This window comes from Dromiciops gliroides, chromosome 3, assembly GCF_019393635.1.
Source record: "Dromiciops gliroides isolate mDroGli1 chromosome 3, mDroGli1.pri, whole genome shotgun sequence".
Classification (NCBI taxonomy): Eukaryota; Metazoa; Chordata; class Mammalia; order Microbiotheria; family Microbiotheriidae; genus Dromiciops; species Dromiciops gliroides.
Window position 1 is genome coordinate 471,971,352 of NC_057863.1, and position 24,578 is coordinate 471,995,929.

Consider the following 24,578-nt stretch of genomic DNA (forward strand, 5'->3'; position numbering starts at 1 on the left):
AAAAAGAAAAGTTGGAACACAAATTTTTAAAAAAACCGATGTCAAAATTTGTTTTTACATGTAATTTGGAAAATAAAACTCTAAATATAAAAATATAAACTATATATACACAGTTTCTTAACTCTACCAAATTCTCCTAAGAATAATCTATACATTCATCAAGAATTTGCCTGAAGAAGGTAATATAAGGGAACAGGCAGGCTTCTACAAATGATATTTTACAGTAGACCGCATATTTAGTCACACAATTGACAGAAAGCTGTGTCAAAACAAGATCTATGTTTAAATTTGTATTTGGTTGACCAGAGAAATAAAGTAAAGCCTTATAAGCTACCTTCTATAGAAGCGTTCCCTAACCCCTCTAAATTCCAGAGCTTTCCTTCTTTTAATTATTCCCTATTTATCCTATAAATAGCTTGCTTCATACTTATTTGTTTACATGTTGTCTCTCCCATTCTATTGTAAGCTCCCTGAGGGCAAGCCTCTTTTTATGTCCCCAGCACTTACTTAGCACATATTTGGGGTTTAATGAAAGTTTATTGAATCATTTACTAAAAGAGCAAACCGAAGCAAACAATGCCTATGTGCCAAGACAGTTCTTAGTAGTGAAGATACAAAGATAGATCAAAACAAAACAAAACAAAAAACAGTCTCTGCTCTAAAGAAGCTCACACTGAAATGGGAAAAAGGGGGGAAAACAATCTGTAATAACTAACTACAAACAAGATATAAAAGGGATAAACTGAAGATAATATCTGGAGACACTAAGATTAAAGAGGACTAGGAAAGGCCTCTTAAAAAGGCTGAGACTTTAGCTAAGATTTGAAGTGTGTTTCTCATCCATTTGTCAATAATAAACATGAGGCACAGAATAGAAACACACATACTCACAAAAGCATTTGGTCTTTTCACAGAGGCTGTCTAGCACAGAATCTGAATATAAAATAGATTTGCTATTAAAAAGTAAAGTCCCCGTATGCTCCTTTTTCCAAATGACACTGAGCTGGGTTATAGCATGTCCTAGAGTACTGCAGATTTCCTAATGAAATCTGTGATCCCTCAATAGAGTACAGAATTTAGCCAATCCACCTACAAAGTTAAAACCAGGTGGATGAAAAATGCCTACTGTCCAAATTCGTGTGTGTGTGTGTGTGTGTGTGTGTGTGTGTTTGTGTGTGTGTGTGTGTGTGTGTGTGTGTGTGTGTGTGTGTGTGTGTAAAGGAAAGTGAACATGGACAATGAAGAGTTTGGTGCAGGATAGAATAGTAAACAGAGAGTGGGCTGGATTGCTTTCATGAAAATACTCAGTATATTTAACAAACCCAAGATTCTCCCAGAAACAAAAGCCCATCACTTTAAAGTCAATATTCTTCTGGTATTCTTGTATAGTGACCAATCAAGGAAAACCAATCTCAGAAGAATTAAAATTGAATCAAAATTAAAATGGAGGCAGGGGCAGTGACCCCAAAATGTAAAATATTAGCATAATGTAACATTTTAATCTCATCTAGCAGTTTCTTCCTCTAGACTGGGAAAGATAAATCTTTTGGCTATAGAAGAAAAGATAGAAGGATTTCTATGGTAAAAATAAATTAATAGGAAAAGTTTTTAATACAAAGTTAAACAGATGTATAAGCCAATGCTACTTCTAAAGTCAAGGAAAAAGAGAAAAGCCTAAAATGGTCATAATTTAGAAACAAAGAACAAAGATTATGTAGAACTTATGATTTTATTTGTGCTTTTTTTGTTTTTAGTTTTTAAAGTTTACTCAAGACATCTGTTTTGATGTCTGTTTAGTTGTTTAATTTTCTACAAAGAGATTATTTTTTGATAAATAATCAAGGAAGAAGAGGAGAAATAAAGTCAGTCAGAAAGATAACATGACAATTATGATTCACAAATGTCTTGAATAGTTGGAATTAGATGAAATTTAAGAAGGAAAAATTTAAATCTTACATTTCTTTATAAATTAAGTACACTAGTATGAGCTGAAGAGAAATGTCTTGACAGCAATTTATTTTCTATTTTACACTGCCTCGTGAAAATTTGCCATGTTTCTCTGAATTTTTCAGTAATGTTTATGTTTTTTAAATATGTAAAACAATCTTTGTGGAATAAGGTTTTCATGGTCACTCCCCATCTCATTAAAAGAATTTAAAGATTAAAAAACAAAAAAATCATGCACAACTAATCAATTACGTTGTTTGTTCACTCCCCAATCATGGGATGCCCATTTGTTTCCAGAATTATCATACAGAGTTGGACTATAAACATTTTTCTTATATATTAGACCTTTCCTCTGGCATTTGCCCTCCTTAAGGTACGTCACCAATGGTGGAACTGATGGTATAAAAGGTATAAACAAGTTTTATGACAGTTCTCACATAAAGACAAATTGCTTTCCAGAACACTTGAAACAATTCACATTTCCACTCCCAGTACATTAGTGCACTTGTCTTCCCTGGGCCTCTATTCCCATTGACTATTTCCATTTTACCCCACATTATCAATTTGATGAGTATAAACATCAAAATTGTTTGAATATGCAATTTTCTATTTGTTAGTGATTTGGAGCTGCTGATTAATGATTTTGGCTGTGATAGCCTACAATTCTTCTTTTAAAAACAATTTGTATGCTTTGAGCACTTTTCTATTTGGGAATGTCTTTTTGTCTTCTATATCTGTCAATTTCTTATATATTTTGGATGGCAAAAATATTTAATGCAATGATTTTTCCACACTTTAAAATGTATCCTCAATGCTAGCTGCATCGATTATGTTACTACAAAAGCTTTTAAAATTTGTAACATAAAAATTATCTATTTTGTTTTCTGTGATTTCTTCTGTTTTATCTTTGGCTATGATTCTTGAATGATGCTTCCTTCTAATTTTCCTATGGTATTTATGATGATACATCTTTTATATCTGGACAGCTCATCCATTTGGAGTTTAACATAATACAATGCATAAAATACTAATGTTAGCCTATTTTCACAGCCAAATTGCCTTGCGATTTTCACAGCAGACCTTTCCTAAAAGATTTGCTTCCCCCTAGTTTTTGTTCTTGGACTACTCTTTTACTATCCTTCAGGTGTTCATGGTTAATTTTCCCACTGAACAACATTTCAGTTTTAGTGACAGGCCCACATATCACTATTATTTTCATATGGTTTGACATTGGTTTTTTCCTCTACTCTTGGTTCCCAAAGAGGACCAAGTGGTGTTTACCTCAAGTATAAAAACGAGAATTTCATAAATGTATAACCCTTTTATTTTATTTTAAAATCCAAAAGTTTAGACAAAACTAAAACATTGGGGTATTTTAGATAAGTTCTGAACAAAAACATGTTTAAACAATAGACAAGCTATTTTAGGAAAACAATAGAATAAGCTTAAACTACACTACATGAAACATGAAATAAAGTAAATGAACTAAATTTCCTTTGTGAATTTGATTTCTAAGATTCTTTTACTCAAAAATGTTTAATAACTTAAAATCCTAAGAACATATAGCTTGAAATAAATCATAACTGAGTCTGTCTGGATAGGAGAGAATAGAAAAAAAATTAATTAGAAGTATGTTCTATCTGCTATATTTTTGAAGTTGTAAAGTAAAAATCATTACTTACCTTCTCAAGTAGGTAACCAATGACTAGAAAGCCTTTTCCACCCAGCATCTGTTCTTGCATGGCCACTGAACTCTTCAGCAATTCAACGAGGAATGCCAAAAGAGTCGCACTGTATACAAAGTATAGTTATATACATAATGAACAAAATTGGATTATAAGTAGATTTCTATTTATACTATCATTTTATTAGACAAAAGATGGTAAAATAACATTCAAATCTAACAAAGTTTATTTTCTCACATTACCTTTCATAATCAAAATATTAAAAATTATACTTTCATACTTTAAGTTTCTATCAAACTTATTTTATATTAGAGACCACCTGATAGTCATGATGCCATGTTTAGCAAGTAGAACATAAGACTTTGACATAGACAAGGTCTAAACTTACAAAGTTTTTACACATACACAACTATTCTATTTTAAACAAATCCAAACATGAAACTCCGAATTTGTAAAACTACATCAGAGGTTGAACCCTTTTACCAAAGGCAACACTAATGGCCTCCTTTAAAATTATAAAATACCGATGTGTTTAAAATATAAACAAAGACATGACTTAAGGAAAACCTCTATTGTCTAAAATTGTGTGTCACATTATATGCACACATATACATATACGTGACATGTGCACTCATTTTAAGCAAAGAATATGAAAAAATGGAAAAGTTTTAAAAATTAAATTATTAGGTTTCAAACAAATGAAGATGTACAAACATGTATACTGAAAAAAACTTGTATTCATTAAATTTCATAAAAAACTTGATAAATTAACCATAAAGAACACATTTTAAAAATATTCTTGAAATATAAATATATTAGGATCAATTATGAATGTTTTGATCATTTACACTCTTACCACAGAATTATAATAATCAGCAGATTTAAAAGAAAAGACTTACTAACATTCAAAAAATATCCTACTTATATTTTTAAATTTCCACCAAATACTAACAAATTGACACATTTGAGTAAAAGAAGCTAATTAAAGTAATTTGAAAATTAATTTTAAGTTAATACAGTTAAAATTTTTATATCCTATTATCAACATAAAATTTTATTATATGATGAAAGGTTGAAAATTATCCCAGAAATAAGATAAGCTATTAACTTTACTCCATAAACTCATTTTAAACAAAAAATTTCATGTTTCTTTATAGTTGCCATACAATGCACTGTTAAATTTATGTTTAGTAATATTCATCATGTTCAAAGTCAGGCCTACAATCAAGGACAGGATTAATGTCAAAATTAGAAAAATTATAAGAAAAGACAGAAAGGCTGTTGATACATTATATATGGGTAAGATAAAAATACTATCCAAAAATCAAAGACTCCTTTACCAGAAAATAAAGTTTTATATACAAGATAGCAAAAATATTAGCTGGCCCTACAGTATGAAACCACAAAATTTTAATTACTACACAATTTTGCAATTCAGTAATATTCTAGTAACTTCCTCCTTCAAAGTATTGATAACTTTCCCCATAAAGACACAAATACTAAATAATCAAATTAAAGCTAATAAGGAATCACTTTCTATTTAAATGAAACAAGCAAAAAAGGCAAGGGCACTTTATGAGTGTTAGCTTCTTAAATGCTGTTGCACCTAACACTTTTGTCTGATTGACTGTAAAGATCAATAACACCTGTAACATGTATATTGCATGATTTCCTATACTATGCATGGAACTCAGAGAAATATGAAAGGGATTTTAGGGGCAGGAGGGGGGAGGAGGTGAATAAAGTTCCTAAATATTAATATTTCCAAATAGAAAGACAAGAAAAGCCTCACAATGGTCCATCAAATAATTCAAAAAACTATATTGGATACTAGAGATACCTCTCCTATGAAGAATCACTATAAATTACAAGGATGTCATGGGTTTCCTCATTTTGTTTCATGACTAACTGTCTCTTCAAGCATCCAATAAATTAAATCTGACCTCCAAACACAATGGACTTTAATCACAAAGAAAAGAAGCCATTAATTTCATTATCTATTATCCCCAAATCATAAAACTTAGCTAGCTGGAATTTTAAAAGACTTCAACATCAATTAAGTCAGCAACTGAAAAGACAAATGCATTTACTAAGTAAAATCTTTCAGAACTTATAGATGCAACCAATGGACATATTAGCAATACCATATCATTTTAAAGAACCTTCAAAATAGGTTAGAGTTGACATGGTGGAAGTAAAAGTAATTAGATGGCCATCTTCCAAGAGGAACATTTTCAAACAGAATTTAACAAACTTACCAGTAACTAAAATGCATCGGTTTGCTGCAGGGCTCACATTAAACTTGCAAAATTCTGTGTACTGCCATACAAAATTTCTCTCCATTCTTGCCTATTTCCAACTCCCCTAGATACAAAGGCAAATATAAAGGATACTTCAGCCCATTCCTATACTCCTACAAACCACTTCCTGTCAAGAACACATCAGGTCATCTACTGAGCAACTAAATATATATACCAAATAACAAGTATCCATGTCAACCAGAACTAATATAGGCAAAATAAAGGATTCTGTTGAAAAGTATAACAATATTAGGAAGTAATTTTTAGAGATATTTATCTAACAAGCAAGAAATATATTAATTCTTATATTATAAAATTGCTAAACTTTTCAACAGATAACACTATGCTATAGTATATTCTTGAAATGGAAAGAATAAAATCTGCTTTAAGAGTGCCTTTTCTTCTCACCTACCTCTTAAGGAATATGGATGGCATTGATAATCTAATACTAAAATTTTCCTTAAAATTTTTTAATCCTAAAATCCTTAACAAGTTACAGTTAAGTTAGGAAGTAATGTTTCTCTGCAATTTCACACTTTTAAAAGGAAGATTTCTTGGGAATAATCAAGAAGATAATGACAACCCTCCCCCCAAGTTTCTTGTTTATTTCCTCTGTCTATAGCTCTCTACCCTATTATTCATAGACACTATCATATTCCTAGCATACATGCAAAATACTCAGGAAACATTTAGAAACTATGTATAAACACAAATTTTTCTAATTAATCTTTGAGCTATATTTTGATGCTACTAAAAACCTAACAAATATGGATTCTTTAATAGTTATTTAGAAATTACTTATTAAAATTATTTTACTGTTTAATATAATTACCAATGAAAAATGATTGATAAATTATCACATGGTAGCCATAATCTCAAGAGCTTTAGGAAATATTGACTTTTTATTCATTACATGAAGCAAAATACCATGAAAAACAGTACATTTGGAAAACATTTTGACTTAAATAAGAATAAATAAAGTCAGTAGTAATATGAAGAAAGTTCCTAAAGAGCAGAACATCTCTGTTTAACTTGCTTTTTGTGTTGGAACTGGCAAGAACTATAAAGAGAGCACTTCAATAAATGCTAATTTATTTTAAAATCGAGAGAAATTCAGTAAGATGGATTCTGATATTTATAATATCTCCTTTTTAAAGATATTTAAAAGCTTAAAGCAGTTTTTAAGGCTGGTAAAACCTACTCGCAATAGATAATTGATCAGTAAATTCTTTAAGGTCAGAATAAAAAGTTTCAAATGAAATTTAAACACTATAAACTACAGGAAGAGGAGAAACACAAAACACTTTACTTTGCCCTGTACAGAAGATCCAATTAACTTTAGCACTAATAAATACTTTACAAAAATCATTTGGTATTGAGAACATATTCCACTTCTCTAGAATGAAATGACACCATATTTTCTACCCCTAACTAAAAGCAAAACTCTTCCTAAATAAAGATGAAACCAGCAACAAGAAGTCAGCATGAAGAAAACCATTTTAGGTCACATCAAAGATAATTCTTCCCTAATTACTCAAAAATCCTTTTGAAAGTTTGCAAATTTTTTTCTTTGGCAGTTCAATAAATAAAAGAATGATTTAAAAGAAGTATAGATAGATAATCCTAGCTATATGTGGTCCTCAATTTTAGATAAATACATCACAGGGGAACATATTGAAGACAATTATCTTAAAGCAATTCACTACCAAAGGAAATACTTAATGCATTTGCTTTTGCTGTCCTTTCTTTAGATATATTAATGCTCCTTAAAAGCAGGGATTATTTCCTTTTTTTTCTTATTCCTGTTTTTTTCTTTGATTCCTCAGCACCAAGCACAAAGCCTGGCACAGATGCTTAGAAATTCTAAGTCAGTGAGGTCAAACTCAGATAGAAAGAGATCCCTACTGACGCCTATAATGACTTAGAAAATCACAAATTAACATAGTGTTGTATTGTGTTTTTATTTATTTTCTAATTGGATTTTAATGTAGTTCAGGCTCACTCAGGAGATTTTCAGGCACTAAGTTTGACACCTCAACTCTTGGCATTTCATTTATTATCAGCCCTCTCTTCAGGCACTTTAGAAATTTAAAGGGGACTCACTGTCAAGGATTCCATGGTGGCTCTCTCTTTTGAGTCCAACCAGATACCAACTAGAATTTAGTTTCAGTATATAGTCAATCAGAATGATAACAATCTATAAAGGGATATTGCAATACTTTTGCCACTACCAAAACTGATAAAATAAAAATTTATACACTCTTGATGTTATAGATAATGTAGTTTTTTGCATTTGACAAAAACATTTATTAATGGTACATATGACTGCTACACTGACCTTTAACATGGCAAAATTTTGGATTTTTGAAAGTTATTCCAGTGGATCAAAGGATTACAGGATCATAAATAGATTAGTGCTGGAAGGGATGTTAGATAGCTTTTATCCAACACTTTCATTTGAAAAGCTAAGTAACTGGGCAGGTAGGTGGCGCAGTGGATAAAGCACTGACCCTGGATTCAGGAGGACCTGAGTTCAAATCCAGCCTCAGACACTTGACACTTTCTAGCTGTGTGACCCTGGGCAAGTCACTTAACCCTCATTGCCCTGCCCCCAAAAAAAAGAAAAGAAAAGAAAAAGAAAAAAAGAAAAGGAAAGCTAAGTAATTAAAGTCCAGAGGAAAGTGATTTACTCAGTCATACCATTAGTAAAAGGGAAAGCTGGGATGGAAACCCAGGTTCTATGATTTAAATCTGCCATTCATTTCAGGACTCACAATTCTGGCAGGTCCAATTACTGGAAAAGTTTTAACTATAAACTCTATAACATACTATATTCAAAGGCAAGCCTAGGTAGATTTAGAACTCAACACTAAATGACTGACCATAGGTAGGCAAAAAGTCATAGTTTGGTGTTTGGGAGAACTTCTTTGGTCACAATATGTTAGGAAACCTCAACTCACAGAATGACGTAGTATAGACAACTCATAAAGCCCATATACTAAGGTGTGGAAGAATTTGCCATCTGTATCAGTGTAATAATATTCACAATAATGAATCATAGATCACTAAAGTATATGGAATGCACAGGAGCTCCCAGTTGGAGATATCTTGCTCCAAAGAATCTCATCTACAACAATTTCTTCTTATTCCTTTGTTTCCCTTTACCCAAACCTAAATGCTTCCCTCAACACATATCAATTAGGTATTAGGGGAAAAAATCTGACTAAATTAATCCACACTAATGATAAATGACTCATATCTCATACTCTTTTAATCCTGTCATCAATATTTCCTTATTAATCCAATTTGCTAATTAGTAAAATTTGTAGAGCTATTGTGGTAAGGATACATTACTAACAAAGCTCAAACATCTGCTTTACTCCACTTCTACCCTAAAAAGGGAAAAATATTTAGGCCTTAGCACCTTCCCTCTAACAGGTAGCCCAGCCGCCTCAAGTTCCAGAAAAGACTCCAATATGAAAGGAGGAGGAGTATGAATGTCATATAAAGACCACAACTACTACTTTGCCTTTCCGTCTTTGCAAGTGTTTTTCAGGAAGAAAGAGTCAGTGATTTTTTTTTCTATTTTCTCACCAATTGTTGCCTAGAATCTAAGCTGCCTAAATATTTTTAGCAAGCAGTGGTGAAACATGAGGACATGGGGGGCTTCCACAGCAGAGAAAAGGGTATCGTTTTGACTTAAGTTGAGTGTGCCCCAGAACTTTAGTGACTGATCTATTTTGGTGTCTAACATCTAAAGCAGCTGTACTTCTCATCTTGTACATTTCAAAATGTCCAGGCTATAGTTATTACTTCCTAGAAAGGAGGGGAAGGAAATTGAACCTGGCCACCAATAATTGGTTTCTTCTATACTGTGAAACCAGGGCTTTTCATGGGAACCTCAAGAAGGTATGCTGCTCTATAAAGGTACCACAGTGGATATGCTCTCTAGATCCTCATTTCTCAGGCAATCCATAGTTTATCCCCAGGACTAGTACCCAATCTGTTCCTTTGTCTTCCTGGCAATTAAACTGTAGTTCATTGAATGACTTTGACAACATGTTTATTTCCCTAAGTCACTAAAGAACCGACACTTATTAAAGTCATCTCCAAGCAAAAGCCCAGGGTGGGTTCCCCAGATTGCAGGGAATGGAATAAAAATATCTTAGCTACATATTTGGGACCTTCATCTGTCTGGAATGCCTATGAATAATAATAATGATACAGTGTATTATAATATGTGTGTGTGTGTGTGTGTGTGTGTGTGTATATATATATATATATATATATAAAATAGATCACTCATACTATAATAAAGTAAAAAACAATTTGATTATTCCACTGTAAAAACCCAATAATGTTGGCATCCTAAATACGAAAATGAGATAAAATAAGAAATTCCATTCAATATGTCTAATCTTCATAATTTTTGCCTCATGAAATAGCTATTTGATTAAAAAAAAATTTCAATAAGAGAAGGAACAGTGCTCTTAATAGCAAAGAAAATACATATACAATGAATAATCCAAGATGGTATTGTAATGAACTTTCAGGACCAAAAAAGAAAACAAAAAAACCCATTTCATTACAATTTAAGAGGAAAAGTAAAAAAAAAAAAGATCTGATTTAACCAACTATAATAAATGCTTGTGGGAAAATAGCAAAATAGAAAAAAATACAAGTATTGGCTCCAAAAAGGCAAATAAAACAAGTTGGAGGTGATTTAAAATGAAAATAATTTTTAGGAAAATCATTCAGAACTGAGGATGATATATCATAATAAAACTAGATGCAAAAGAAAGGTAGCATTTTAAAAAATAAAAAATTAAAATAGGAAACTATTACACCTCCAACCTCAGTAAATTAAACCAACCCAACCCCCCCCCCCAAACCAAACAAAACCCCATTAAAAATGAACAATAAACATGGGGAGGCTAGGTGGCGCAGTGGATAAAGCACCGGCCCTGGATTCAGGAGTACCTGAGTTCAAATCTGGCCTCAGACACTTGATACTTACTAGCTGTGTGACCCTGGGCAAGTCATTTAATCCCCATTGCCCCCCCCAAAAAAAAGATCATTAAAAATGAACAATAAACATCACGAGGAGCATGGGTCCCTGGATAATAATATGCTATATACATCTGAAAATAAATCATGCCCCCCAAAATGATTACTTTTTGAAAGAATTGCTAAGTATAGTGAATAGAATACTTAATTTTAGAGAATCATTTTAAGTATGTTAAAATTAATACCAATTTTATATTAGTTAATTAAATTTATTATTTAATATTAACTTAAATATTGGCTCAATATCTGAATTTTAAAGTGATTTTATATGAGTACTATGACATTTAAAACTTCCTAAATAAGAGTAAACAAATAGAAAATAATAATGAATTGACTTAAAAGACAGTGCACCTAGTTATATATACATGCTGCATCCTCATCAGCATGTAAGTGTCTATAGGGCAAATGTTTCTGCTTTTCTTCATATGCCAAGCAATTAAGTCTGAATAGGCAAGTAATAAGCACTTAATAAATTCTTATTGACTGGCTCACTGTATGTAGAGAAGTATATGTAGAGAAGTTCCTTCTTTTACTCAAAGTATGTATTGCTCAAAGTTTGTATCTCAGTGAATTTTTGCAAATTTAGTGCTTTTAATAATAACAATAACAGTTAACATTTACATATTTACTATGCTAAGTACTTTATAATTATCATCTCTTTGACCTTCACAATAACCCTGGGAAATAAGTCTTATTATTATCCTATTTTATAGATAAGGAAACTGAGGCTGAGAAAGGTTAAATGATTTACTTACCCAGGATCTCAGAGTTAGTAAACATCCAAGATCAAATCTGAACTTAGGTTTTCCTGACTCCAAGCCTGAGGCTCTATCCACTGTGCCACCTAGTTGCCTCATTTTAAATTCACAAGGAGAGCTAGCTCTTTAAAACAAACTTTAGCATTTACATTTCTTTAAAGTGAGAAATCATACTTTAATTTCATCTGTTCTGTAAATTTAGATTTCAGGATATTAAAAATAGGTTACATGGTTTCTAATTGGATTTCTGTGCAATATGACAATTCTATAATAATTTAAAGAATAGGGAAAATGCTAACAATTAAGAACAAAGCTAACCTCCAATTAATGCCTTTAAGGGCCAAATAAAAGGCTATATATAACTAATTAATACAACAGAACTACTACTAAAGAAGATAATTCAATGAAAATATAAAGATTGAGACATTAAAGGACCTAATGAAAAGTAAAGAAATAAGCTGCTTTAATAAAAGGTGGCTAAGGTGTTGTCTGCCTATGGTAAGCATTTTATAATCATCATACATCCACACAAATACACACACAGAGGTAATAATATAGAGTATTTGACTCAAAATATTTCTCAAGACTTTTCTGCACAATCAGCCCAAAAAAAAAAAAGCAGCAAAAATGAGTCTGGCTCAAATAATAAAATAATATAACAGGCCCACCAGGCAAAAACGGCTAGTGAAAATATTATATTGTAATGTTTCTATTTTTGCTCATTTTTTCATCCTCAACAGAAATTATGCTTTATCTCTGAAATATACAATATGATAGTTTTTAAAAATTTGCTTAATTCTAATTAATAACAGACTATTATAAAGCCATTGAACAAGAATCACAAGCAGTTATGCCAACCTCCCAAACAGGCAGGATAGCATACAGGATAAAGAGTAGTTTGTTTCTTCCTCTCACTTATATTCAATACTTTAGGGCTTCTTACTTTCTTCTTTCTTGTAGTCCTAAATTCTTCTTATCCTTGTAAAACTTAGAACCTTTTAAAGTATTTTAAAATATATTCATTTTCACTTGCATGTATTATGCTATGTACATATAAAATTCTGGTTTGGACAATCAATAAACTAATACACATACACACATACACACTTTGGGCAGTATTTTCCCTTTTTCCCCCAAATTACTGTTAATAAGAAAACAAATACAGAAAGAAGGAAACACGGGGAAATTTATACATGTATTTATGCTTAAATTGTAGTATAAGGCCTGGTTTTGGCTAATTGGCCCAGACTCAGTTTTGAAGGCTGTGGTCCCAATTACTGCTTTGTGTGTTGGAATCTACACTTGTTTGTGGCTAAACATGGTTAATTCTTAATATTTTATTCAAATGGAATATCATTTGGAACCTAGGAAATTAATCTATTCATATACTATAATTCCTAATAATAAGGACGTTCCAAAATTTGACAAATCAGGGGTACTACCATGCTCCCAGTCACTCAGGCTCTGAGAGGTATAATCCTCAAATATCTCAATCTCTCTCATTCCTTCATATCCATTCAGCTGCAAAGTCCTATTGTTTCAAAATTCTTAATATTTCTTATATATGTTTCATTCTCTCTTCTGACATTGGCACAAAACTGGTATAAGACTCCCTCATCCGCTCATGCCTGGGCTATTGCAAGCCTTCTAGTTGATTTCCTTGACTCAAATATAATGCCTCTGCTAAGTCCTTATCCTTCCTGACCTCTCCACAACCTCTGCTACTGTTGATCACTATCTTCTCCTTGATACTCTCCCCACTTTAGGTTTTTGTAACATTGTTTTCTCCTGGTCTCCTCTTGTAAGAAGACAGCTTCTTACTGTCCTTTTCTGGATCTTCAGCCAGGTCATGCCTGTTAACCAAGAGTGTCCCCAAGGCTCTCTCTTAAGTCTTTAGCTCTTCTCCCTTTATGCTACAATAATAATAATAACAGCTAGCATTTACAGAGCTCTTGTTATGTGCCAGGCTCTTAATTAGTACCAGCACAAAGCACTTTACAATTATTATCTCCTTTCATCCTCACAACAACCCTGAGAGGTAGGTACAACAATTATCTCCATTTTATAGAAGAAGAAACAAGTGAAGACGCCACACAGCTACTAAGTATCTGAGACTGAACTTAAACTCAGGTCTTTCTGACTGGAGGCCCCACACTGCAATTAACAGATGCTTGTTCAGATGGCTAAACAAGCCAACTTTCAAACATCATCTCCATGCAGATGACTCTCAGATCTATTTGTCCAGCCCTAACTTCTCCTGACCTCTAGTCCCATATACTAACTGCTTACTAGGCATTGTAAACATGTAAGTCTTTAACTCAACATGTCCAAAATTAAACTATCTTTCCCTGAAAAGCCGCCCCTCTTCCATACTTCCCTATTATAGCAAATGATACGATCATCATCCAAGTCACCCACGCTCACAACCTTGGTGTCATCCTTAACTCTTCAATCTCTTTCGCCTCCATTCCATATGCAATCAATGGTAAGAGCTGTCAGTTCTACTTCCAAAAAAATCCCTTTTGCTCCTTTAACACTCACACCTATATAAATAGCTTATTGGTTCATCTTCCTGCCACAAGTCTCTCCCAATTCCATTCCATACCACTCAGCTTTCAAATTATTTATCCTGAAAAAAGCTCAGGTCTGACTATGTCACTTTTTTTTTTTGCTTGTCACTTTCTTTTTAAATAAACACCAGTAGTTACCTATTGCCTCTCTGATAAAATATAAAAGCCTCTATTTGGCTTTTAATGCCCTCCATTACTTGGTCTCTTCCTATCTTTCTTGTTTCATCACATTTTATTCACCCACACATACTCCATGATGGACCTACATTAGCCTCCTTCCTGTTCCTCAGCCTCTCTCCATTCCACGCATTTTCTCTAGCTGTCCTTTATGCTTGCCATGTTCTTCTCTCCGCATCTCCATTTCCTAGATTCTCTGGCTTCCTTCAAGTATCATTTAAAGTGCTACATTCTACAAGAAGCCTTTCCTCATACACCAGAAAGCTAGTGCCTTCCCTCTGTTGATTATCTCCAATTTATCCTGAATATATGCTGTTTTTTCATCGTTACTTGCATGTTTTCTTGTCCTGTTAGTCTATGAACTCCTTGAAGACAGGGACTATCTTTTGCTTTTCTTTGTATCTCCACTGCTTCTTAGCACAGTGTGTGAAACTTAATATATGTGAGCATCTTAGATCCCCTTTAAAGGAAGTCTCACAATTGAAGATAGATGCCCATTTGTCAGGGATGGTCCTAGTTACAGAGAAGTTGGCCTAAATGACCTAAGTTCCTTTCTAATTGTGATTACCTACAGTCCATTTACCTGCATTGATAGGGAAAGGAAGACAAGATGAGAGAGACCAGGCAGGCTGGAGTTATTCACTTGTATTAGTCCCAAGTATTATAAGAAAATGTTCATGTCTTTCTAAAGATACAGGTTGAATGTAGCCAGGTAAAAACACACTTAGTATAAACAAGTCATTTTTCTCATATATTATTATGTCAACTTAGTCATGTTCACAATGATTGTCATAAAGTTCAAAGTCAATGAAATAATTTTGATCTTTTTGTTTCCATATCCACTATGTAAACTCATAGAACAGTGACAAAAGCTAGTGTACTAATAAAGAAAAAACAAAAAACAACTGTTCAGTGCTCTGGAAATCACAATGCTTGAAATAATAGAGTAAGGAAATATGATTAATCATACTGCAGAGGCAATAATGAAGGAAGCTACAATAGATTTTAGGAGCTTTTACAAAGTTTATATTTCTAAACTCACATATGGCTCAATCAAGCCTTAGGCAGTCAGCCTTATTGTGAATAAGCTATTGTTGGTCAATTGTAACCACCTCAGGCCTCAAAATTTGCTATTAAGAAAAAAGAAATTTTAAAATATTTTTCTACAAATGCAATCTCTTAGAGGGAAAGAAGTAATTTCAAAAGCAATAGGAAGGGGGGCAGCTAGGTGGCACAGTGGATAAAGCACTGGCCCTGGATTCAGGAGGACCTGAGTTCAAATCCAGCCTCAGACACTTGACACTTACTAGCTGTATGACTTTGGGCAAGTCACTTAACCCTCATTGCCCAGCCAAAAAAAAAAAAGCAATAGGAAGAAAACACTTAAAATTAGACTGAAATTAAAGGCAATTATTCAGGAACTGAAAAGAAACATCTTAGAAGTATGGTGGGAATATCATCACTTAAGCCAAGAGAAAGCATTTTTAAAAAACAACACTATAGGCAACAAGTTAAGCTGATTGCATGGTAGATTAAAAACCCTAATTCTGGAATAGAACAAAGAATTATTTCTAATTAATGCTCAACAAACTCATTAAATACTTAGATGTACCATTATATTTATTAGATACTTTCTATAAAGAATCCACAGAGTATTAAGGTCTGGCTAGCAAAAAAAGACAAGACCCTCTGAATACTGCATTACAATTCTTCTACAACGCGTCAAATAAACTAGTCAATGTAATTTATTTTATTACTCTTTACAAATTAATTTGCATAACAGACAATATAAATCCTATTCCACTGCACTGAAAACTGAAAGAATTTCTTAGTTAGCTTTCTATATACATTTGGCATATTTCATGTGCTTTATACTCCAAGAAACTTTTCCCTTCTCAATTAAACAAATTAAAAGACCAAAAAGATAAAACAACAAATGATAGAAACAATTCAAGATTCAAAATTATTTAGGTAATAAAGATTTGAAAATGAAGATTCCTTAAATAGGTTACAAAAGAAAGAATATTGTTAAGAATCTCTTTGGAAATATAAATTATAGAGTCTTCTAGAATGAAAAGTAATTAAATCAAATAGGGTAATAATTTTGTTTTTCTTTACTGTTATGTTTTTAAATATAGCTTACAAAAGAAAAAACGGCAACAACTTGATTTTGGATGGTAGAGGACTGCTTTTTTTTTTTTAACTTTATCTCCACAAAGTTTAACGGTGTGTGGCTCATGCTAAGTGCTGAAGAAATGCTTGTGGATTGAATGATTTTTAATTACTGAAGAGATGATTAGGTAGTTTATTAACTTTCCAGGTTCAGAAGATTTTCAGAAGAACAAAAGAAACAATAGATCATAAGACTCAAATTGGCTAAAAACATTACTGTTTAGCAGCTCTTTAAAAGACAGATTTCAGGATGAATTCAGAAAACTATAGATATGATCTCACTCTAAGAAATCCAAGTATCCAAAATGTAAACTCATCAAACTTATTAAAATTTCACAGTGAAAAGTTTTCTGCTTTACCACAAGACTGGCATGATTCCTTTAAGAGTTCCTTTATGAGTTAATTTAACTGTCTATAAATCACTGTTTATAAAAATTTAAATAATAATCAACTTTCAGACAAAAAAATCAAACCCAGAAAAGCTATATGTTGTATGAATCATGAATCAAATTCACATAGTTCTTTTAGAATCATAACGACCTTATAAATACATGTTAATTACCGAGGAGTAAGCTAAAAGGATGACAAACTACAAAACAGGTTTTGAACTATACACTTCCTTTTTCCATTCAATCCCTTACCTAAAACTCCAAAGCTTCATCTTCCCTAGCTTTACTTAAAATAAGCTCACAGATGGCTTTTTTAAAAAAGCCAGCCACTTTTCTCCAAAATACTTGCATTCAGAATATTTATCTTTCACATATATTATGCTGTGACATTTAATATTTGTATTTATTGACTTTTCCTTTTTCCTCCAGCTGTGTGTTTCATTATCAATGTGTGATCTTTTGGAGATCTTTAATTCATCTTCCTGCTTATGAGCAGATAAAAGTGGCTTCCAGATCTCCCTGTAGTCTCTGCTTTCCCTCACCCACATTAATTCCAGATCCATACCCAAATCCCAAGACAAAATCTGCAAAAGGTTAGTAGGATATGGTACAGTTTGGAAGGAATGTGTGGGGATATGAAAGAGTAACTATATTAACCTATTCATACCACTACAAACATAATAAAAACTATCATATATTATACCTCCCTTTTTGCGTCTACTAATTGTTTTTTCTTATTTTTATGAACCCAAAGTCAACATATTAGTACTGAAGACAGAAAACAAATGATCTGGTCATACCACTTCAAAAACAGTAGAGATTCAAGAAATTCTAGTTGCTAGTTAAGTGTAATAAGAAATAATGTTGTTGGTACTGTTTGACTTAAAAATTATAACAATGCAATGACCATGATATCAAAAAAACCCTGATGATGATCTGTGCTACTCGTGTCCTAAAAAGTGTTGATAGACTCAAGATGCAGAATAAGACATACATTTTTGGACAGGGACAATGTTGGAATTTGTTTTGCTTGACTATGCATATATTTACAAGGGTTTCAGGTTTCTTTAAATTGGGGACTGGGATGGGAAAGAGAGAAAATATTTATTAATTGAAACAGTAAATAAAAAGAAAGAAAAATGTAAACAAATGAACAATTCACCCTTATATCCTTTCTACCACCTCAGCCTCAGACTTCAGTTTCCAGTCTTAGGCTACCATCTAATAGTTTTTAGGCACCAACATAGAGATAAAAAGGTAAATGATTCAAAACAAATTATCATCACTACTACAAAAAATCTCATGCATAAGTCCTGCAGAAAAATGAGAATTCCATGACAATACACATTATCACACTGAAGCATTCAAGCCACTGATGACACAAAATACCTTCTGAACATCAAACTGTGACTGAATAGAACTATGCAGTCTCTTAAAGAAGCAAGCCATATAAATCATTCCAGAGAAATAAAATTCTAAACCACCGTGCAATATTCTGAAAAATGAAATGTTTTTGGTAAAAGCCATACCAATCTTTAAAAACATATAAGAAAAAAGGACTCTGCTCCTGTTGGATATTTTGTTTCACATTAAACCTTTTCAATTCCTTCTATACAACTATAATACTCAATCTCATAAGTGAAATAAAATAACCATTCTAAAAATATCCAAAAACCAAAACACTAAAACACAGCCTTCAGAGTCCAACTGAAAATAAAAGGGATTCTTGGCATAACTTATCTACTTTATAAAACAGCCCAACCTTTTCTGGCCTCAAACACAGACTGACCACATGTTTCTAGTATTTAGAATAAGTTTAGCTTCAGAAATCTTCACAGTAGACCTCTCATCTCCAAGATTTATAAGCCCATGGACTGCTGTAATATATAAATGTCCTGAACAACCAGCAGGTAACAAGCAAAAATTTTAAAGGGAATCAGGAATGAGAATCACGGGAAGGGACTGCACTAGAAGTATTCAGGGGATGGAATAGGAAGTAGAATGTTGTATGCTGAAATAAGAAGACAAAGGGCTAACAATCTACAATGCTATAGAGAGAACAGGTGATAACCAATGTTTTTTTAGTAAGATTTCAAAATCTTCAAAGTAAGTTGCATTTTGCATTAGAATGAAATGTAGCAAGAATGAGTACCTAAATCTTCTTCCATGATTTTAAGAATAAAATAGAAGACACCATTAGGCATGTTGCTGACTAAAAGAAGAATAATTGTCTTTTCAAGGTCCCTTTCAATTCAATGAATATATATATTTTAAATCAGGAAGTGCTAAAGATTCTTGGTTTATGTCCACATATCTATGATCTTTAAGTACAGGAAAGGCAGTACTGAATAACTTAATTGAAATGTTCTAAAATCTTCTCTTTAAAATTCTTTTGTTATGAGTAACTAATGCATATATCTGTATAGAAAACGTAATTTATTTGGTAATCAAGAAAAATAAAGTAATAATTCAACTGGAAGAATTAATCACATAATAGACACAACAGTAGTCTCAAAACTATATATATATATATATATATATATATATATATGCCTAAGAAATAAATGATAGCCTTGTAGGATGATATCTTTTAGTATATAATCTAATCCCAACAGAGAAGGTTCAAATAGCTGAAGCTCCTCAAGGTGAAGACAGGGAGGGGAAAAGGAAGAATTGAACACTAAAATATTCAAGTTTATTTAATACAAGGCAGAATTGAGGTGTTTAGGTTATATATAAGAATTCATGTCCTCATTTACAAAACTGAAACAGGAATCTAGGGGAGGTGGCAAAAACTTGGTACCTTCAGATTTTAAAGAAATGTGACTGACAACATATATTAAATTTAGCCCTGATGTGAGGCAAAGGAATATATGAATAACTGAGAACATTTACATCTCTAGGACTATTAAAAAAAGATCAGTTACATGTTATCTTCTTCATGGGACACAAATTCATACACATTATCCTGCTAATTCCCTTCCCTAATCTTCAAATTTTATGATTCCGTGCCTAGCATAGCTCCTTGAACATAGTAAATATTTAATAAATGCTAGATTGATGATAAATAAAATTTATGATCTATATTATTTCAAGGCAAATATTTAGTAACAGAATTACACAGCAACTTCTATATTAGAAATTTTGTTCAGAGTACTTTAATCACATTAAATTACTATTAAGTATATTTCTCAATAAAGCAAGGGAAAAAAGTATCCTCCTTATAGTAAAAACATAAAGGTTATAAGAATTACAAAGTCACATATCAAGTCTGTATCATAATAGGGACAAACCACAGAATTACTGATTTTCTTTGCATAATACATAAAAAGTAACTGAACAATAGAAAGAAGTTGCATGATTTAACTTTAGAGTCTTTTTGTTAACTCTGTCATTTGATGGAACTACATGTAACATTTCTATTATGGGGGCAATATTATTGAGACTGACATAAGCTGAATAAGCAAAATGCATACTCATAGAAAAATGGATTTTTCTTCATACCCTAGTTTTGTTAATTTTTCTCCGATTCAAAAATTTTCAAATATGGGCATCCTATACATGTATATAAATTCATGACATTTTCTTGTACTGGTATCTAAATAAAACACTGATGCTCCTATATCTCAATTCTCTTTTAAATTAACCTAAAAGTAAATGAAATTTCATATATGGGATTCCTCATTTCAAATTTTATTTCTAGTGTATATTATTCTAATGTGTAACATTATATTAGACTGTATTAACTGAATTATTTTAAAATCCAAAACAACTTTTAAGAATTTGCTTCTAGGGGGCAGCTAGGTGGCACAGTGGATAAAGCACTGGCCCTGAATTCAGGAGTGCCTGAGTTCAAATCCGACCTCAGACACTTGACACTTACTAGCTAGCTGTGTGACCCTGGGAAAATCACTTAACCCTTATTGCCCTGCAGCAGCAGCAGCAGCAGCAGCAGCAGCAGCAGCAGCAGCAGCAGCAGCAGCAGCAGAAGAAGAAGAAGAAGAAGAAGAAGAAGAAGAAGAAGAAGAAGAAGAAGAAGAAGAAGAAGAAGAAGAAGAAGAAGAAGAGAGAATCTGCTCCTAAAACTCATATAGAGAACTCTACTAAAACCTATCATTATTGCATGGTGTTATATAAACCATGGTCAGATCATGTTTTCCCTGAAATATAACTACAAATAGCAGAAGTCTGGGGGAAAAAACCTCACTAAGTGGCATACTTCTTTCCCTGTGCCTTGACAACACGATTACAAAGCAATTTCACTATTTGAGAAAAAAATTATATACCTTTCTGTCAAATCATTATAGAAATAGGTAAACATGTTTTCAGTATTCTTTTAAATTAAGCAGAACTCCTATAGGTAACCCAAACAAACAATAACTTGTAAAGGTGACTCTAGTTCTGAACTTTTACTCTAAATTGTATTTTAGAAGTTTGAACTGATGATGATTTTTGATAGCCCATCTAGCAAGTCTTCCCTTCAGGTGGTTAGGAAAGTTTGAGTATTTTTAAAACTTTATATTATCATTTCAAATATCAAGAGCCAGGTTTTATGGCTGTGTTTTTTTAAGAATGCTACCAATGAACTCTAAGTGTTAAATATCAATAATTGTATATACATATAACAAAGAAAACTTACCAGACTGTTGTTTCCATTTGACTATCATTGAGTTGACGATTGTCCAGTTGTGCAAAAAGAGGAAAAAGTACTTGAATACCTCCAATTGAGTGAATTGCACTGTGAATTGAGTGTGTTACTATAGCTTTCACATCCTATGTTTAAAAAACACAAGTATTAAATATTTATTTAATATTCTCCATAACCCTGCACTACTATATGTTAATAAGTAATATACGTGCAACATTCTTTTTAAACAGCCTTCAAATTTTAATATATAATTATGAAATATTAGAACATAGTATAGAATAACATAATACAATATCATATAAAATACAATTAGGATCATATATCAAGCTGGGAATAGATCAAGAAGGGACCTGAAGGGCTTTCTAGACCACCCCATTATTTTACAGATAAAAAACTAGGACCCCTGAAAATTAAATCTGAATGTATGAGTTGGCCTAGATGGCCTCTGAGATCCTTTCCTCTCTCAAACTCTCTGATTCTATAAACAACTTGCCCAATATCACACTAATAATGTGTCAGAATTGGGATATGAATCCAGGAACTCTGACTGCAGAGTCATGATACTTATTGCCTTCATGAAATAACTAGGATATATTCATCTAAATAAAAAAAATTTAAATTTATATCAAATAAGTTAATTAAATTAAACTAGATACAATGGCTATGCAATAAAGGTGCTATAAAAAGGTGATAAAGTAAATTTTTAAATAGAAGAAAATTATATACCCTAAGAAAATAGTAGATAATAACTTAAGCCAAATAAAAGAGAGCAGAGGTTATAGCAGTATACATTAGATTATTATTATTTTGACATTATACAGAACATGAAAACCAACCTGGAGCATGAGAGCATGTGGGGAGTGTACAAAAATAGATGCATTTTCTTTGGGTGATGATTCGAGGCATAGCTGAGCATCAGTAGCCTTAGCATTATATGTAAAGGCAATACTACTTGCAAGTTTCCCATCATACAGAACCTGTTTATGATGTTCAGCAAGGTGAATATCACTCTCAGATTTAAATTTGAAAGTGCTCTGTAAAAAACAATTGGAAAATAAATGTTCTAAAAATAAAAACAACATTTAGTATTCAGACTTTTTTTTTCAATTGACAAGAATTTCTTTTCTCCTACTGAAACTTGTTCCTTCATTTAAAAAAATAAAGGTAAAACAAAATCCTTGTAAAAACATGTGGATAGTTAAGCAAGACAAATTGCTTCACTGGCCATGTTAAAAAATAAATGTCTGATCTATGTATCCTAATTCCAACACTTCTTGGTCAGGAGGTAAGCAGCATGTACCATCAAAGATTCTCTGAAACAAGGTTGGTCTGCATTCATCAGAGTTCTCAAATTCTAAAGAGGTTTGTCTTTACGATGCTGTTATTGTATAAATTGTTCTCCTAGTTCTGCTTATTTCATTTATTTCTATATCAGTTCACAGAAGTATTCCTAGGTTTCTTTTAAACATTCCCTTTATTCATTTATTATGGCACAACAGTATTTCATTACATTCTCATAATATAATTTTTTAGTTCTTCTCCAACTTGTTTCCAGTTCTTTGCCATTATAAAAAGAACTAATATAAACATACATATACAGAGAGGAGGAGGAAGAAGGAAGGGGAGAGAACATACATGTAGGTTTTTTTCTTCTTCTTTGATTTTTTTAGGGTATACACCTGGCAGTCATACCACTAGGTCGAAAGGTATTCACAGTTTAGCAGCTTTAAAGGCATTGTTCCAAATTGTTTTCCAGAAGGGCTGGACTAATTCACATCTCCAACACATATCACTGTGCTTTTCTTGTAGTCCTTTCAACATTTGTCATTTTCTTGTTATGTCATCCTCCCCAATGTGATTGGTATAAGGTAGAACATCAGAGTTGATTTAATTGGCATCTTTCTGATTATTATTGATTTGGATTTCTTCCTTTGAAAACTTTCCATTCAAATCCTCTGACCATTTGTCAATGGACAAGCAGCTTTCTAATTACTTATATATCTTTTTAAAAAGACCTTTATCAGAGAAATTTGCTGCAATGATTTTTTTTTGGCCTAGTAAACTAAATCCCTTCTAATTTTAACAATATTGGCTTTGTCTGTGACAAAATATTTTAATTTTATGAAATGAAAATTGTCCATCTGAACCAAAAGTATACAAGTAAATGTTTAACAAAGGGTCTTCAGGGAGAAAAAAAGTGTACACAAGACAAACTTTTAAATTTCATCTGCATAAGCATTTTCTCAATTATGTCTAGGCAATCAACAAAACAATAAGCCAATCCCTTATTTATAGTGTTTGCCCTATTTCTGAGGTGTAAATGTACATAATGAGAATTTTTAAAAATTTAAGAAATGCTGAGATATAGTTCAAGCTGGTGCCAACATACCACTGATTTTATCTTCTCTGATTCTCTTTGATCATTAACTCTTCCCCTATCCATAGATCTGACAGGAAACATCTTCCTTGTTTCTCTAATTTATCAGGTTACTTTTTTTTTTTTTGTGAGGCAATTGGGCTTACATGACTTGCTCAGGGTCACACAGCTAATAAGTGTCAAGTATCTGAGGCCAGACTTGAACTCAGGTCCTCCTGAATCCAGGGCCAGTGCTCTATCCACTGTGCCACCTAGCTGCCCCATATGTTTCTTTGTTTTTTTTTTTTTTTTAGTCTGGCAATTGGGGTTAAGTGACTTGCCCAGGGTCACACAGCTAGTAAGTGTTAAGTGTCTGAGGCCGGATTTGAACCCAGGTACTCCTGACTCCAGGGCCGGTGCTCTATCCACTGCGCCACCTAGCTGCCCCTCCATATGTTTCTTAATGTGTCTGTATATAATGACTCCCAACTCCTACCGATCAAATTTTC

General features: G+C 32.4%; 1 protein-coding gene across 6 annotated transcripts in view; it reads right to left on the reverse strand.

Moving 5' to 3' along the window:
* NBEA (neurobeachin) overlaps nucleotides 1-24,578 on the reverse strand; it is a 764,716-nt gene that overhangs the window by 612,358 nt on the left and 127,780 nt on the right. For all 6 annotated transcript variants that reach the window (XM_043991721.1, XM_043991715.1, XM_043991718.1 and 3 more), the window contains exons 9-11: nucleotides 22,550-22,747; nucleotides 21,705-21,838; nucleotides 3,630-3,738 (exon numbers count right to left, since the gene is read on the reverse strand). In XM_043991721.1, coding sequence (XP_043847656.1) covers nucleotides 3,630-3,738; nucleotides 21,705-21,838; nucleotides 22,550-22,747 — 441 coding nt within the window. The remainder of the gene's footprint in view (nucleotides 1-3,629; nucleotides 3,739-21,704; nucleotides 21,839-22,549; nucleotides 22,748-24,578) is intronic.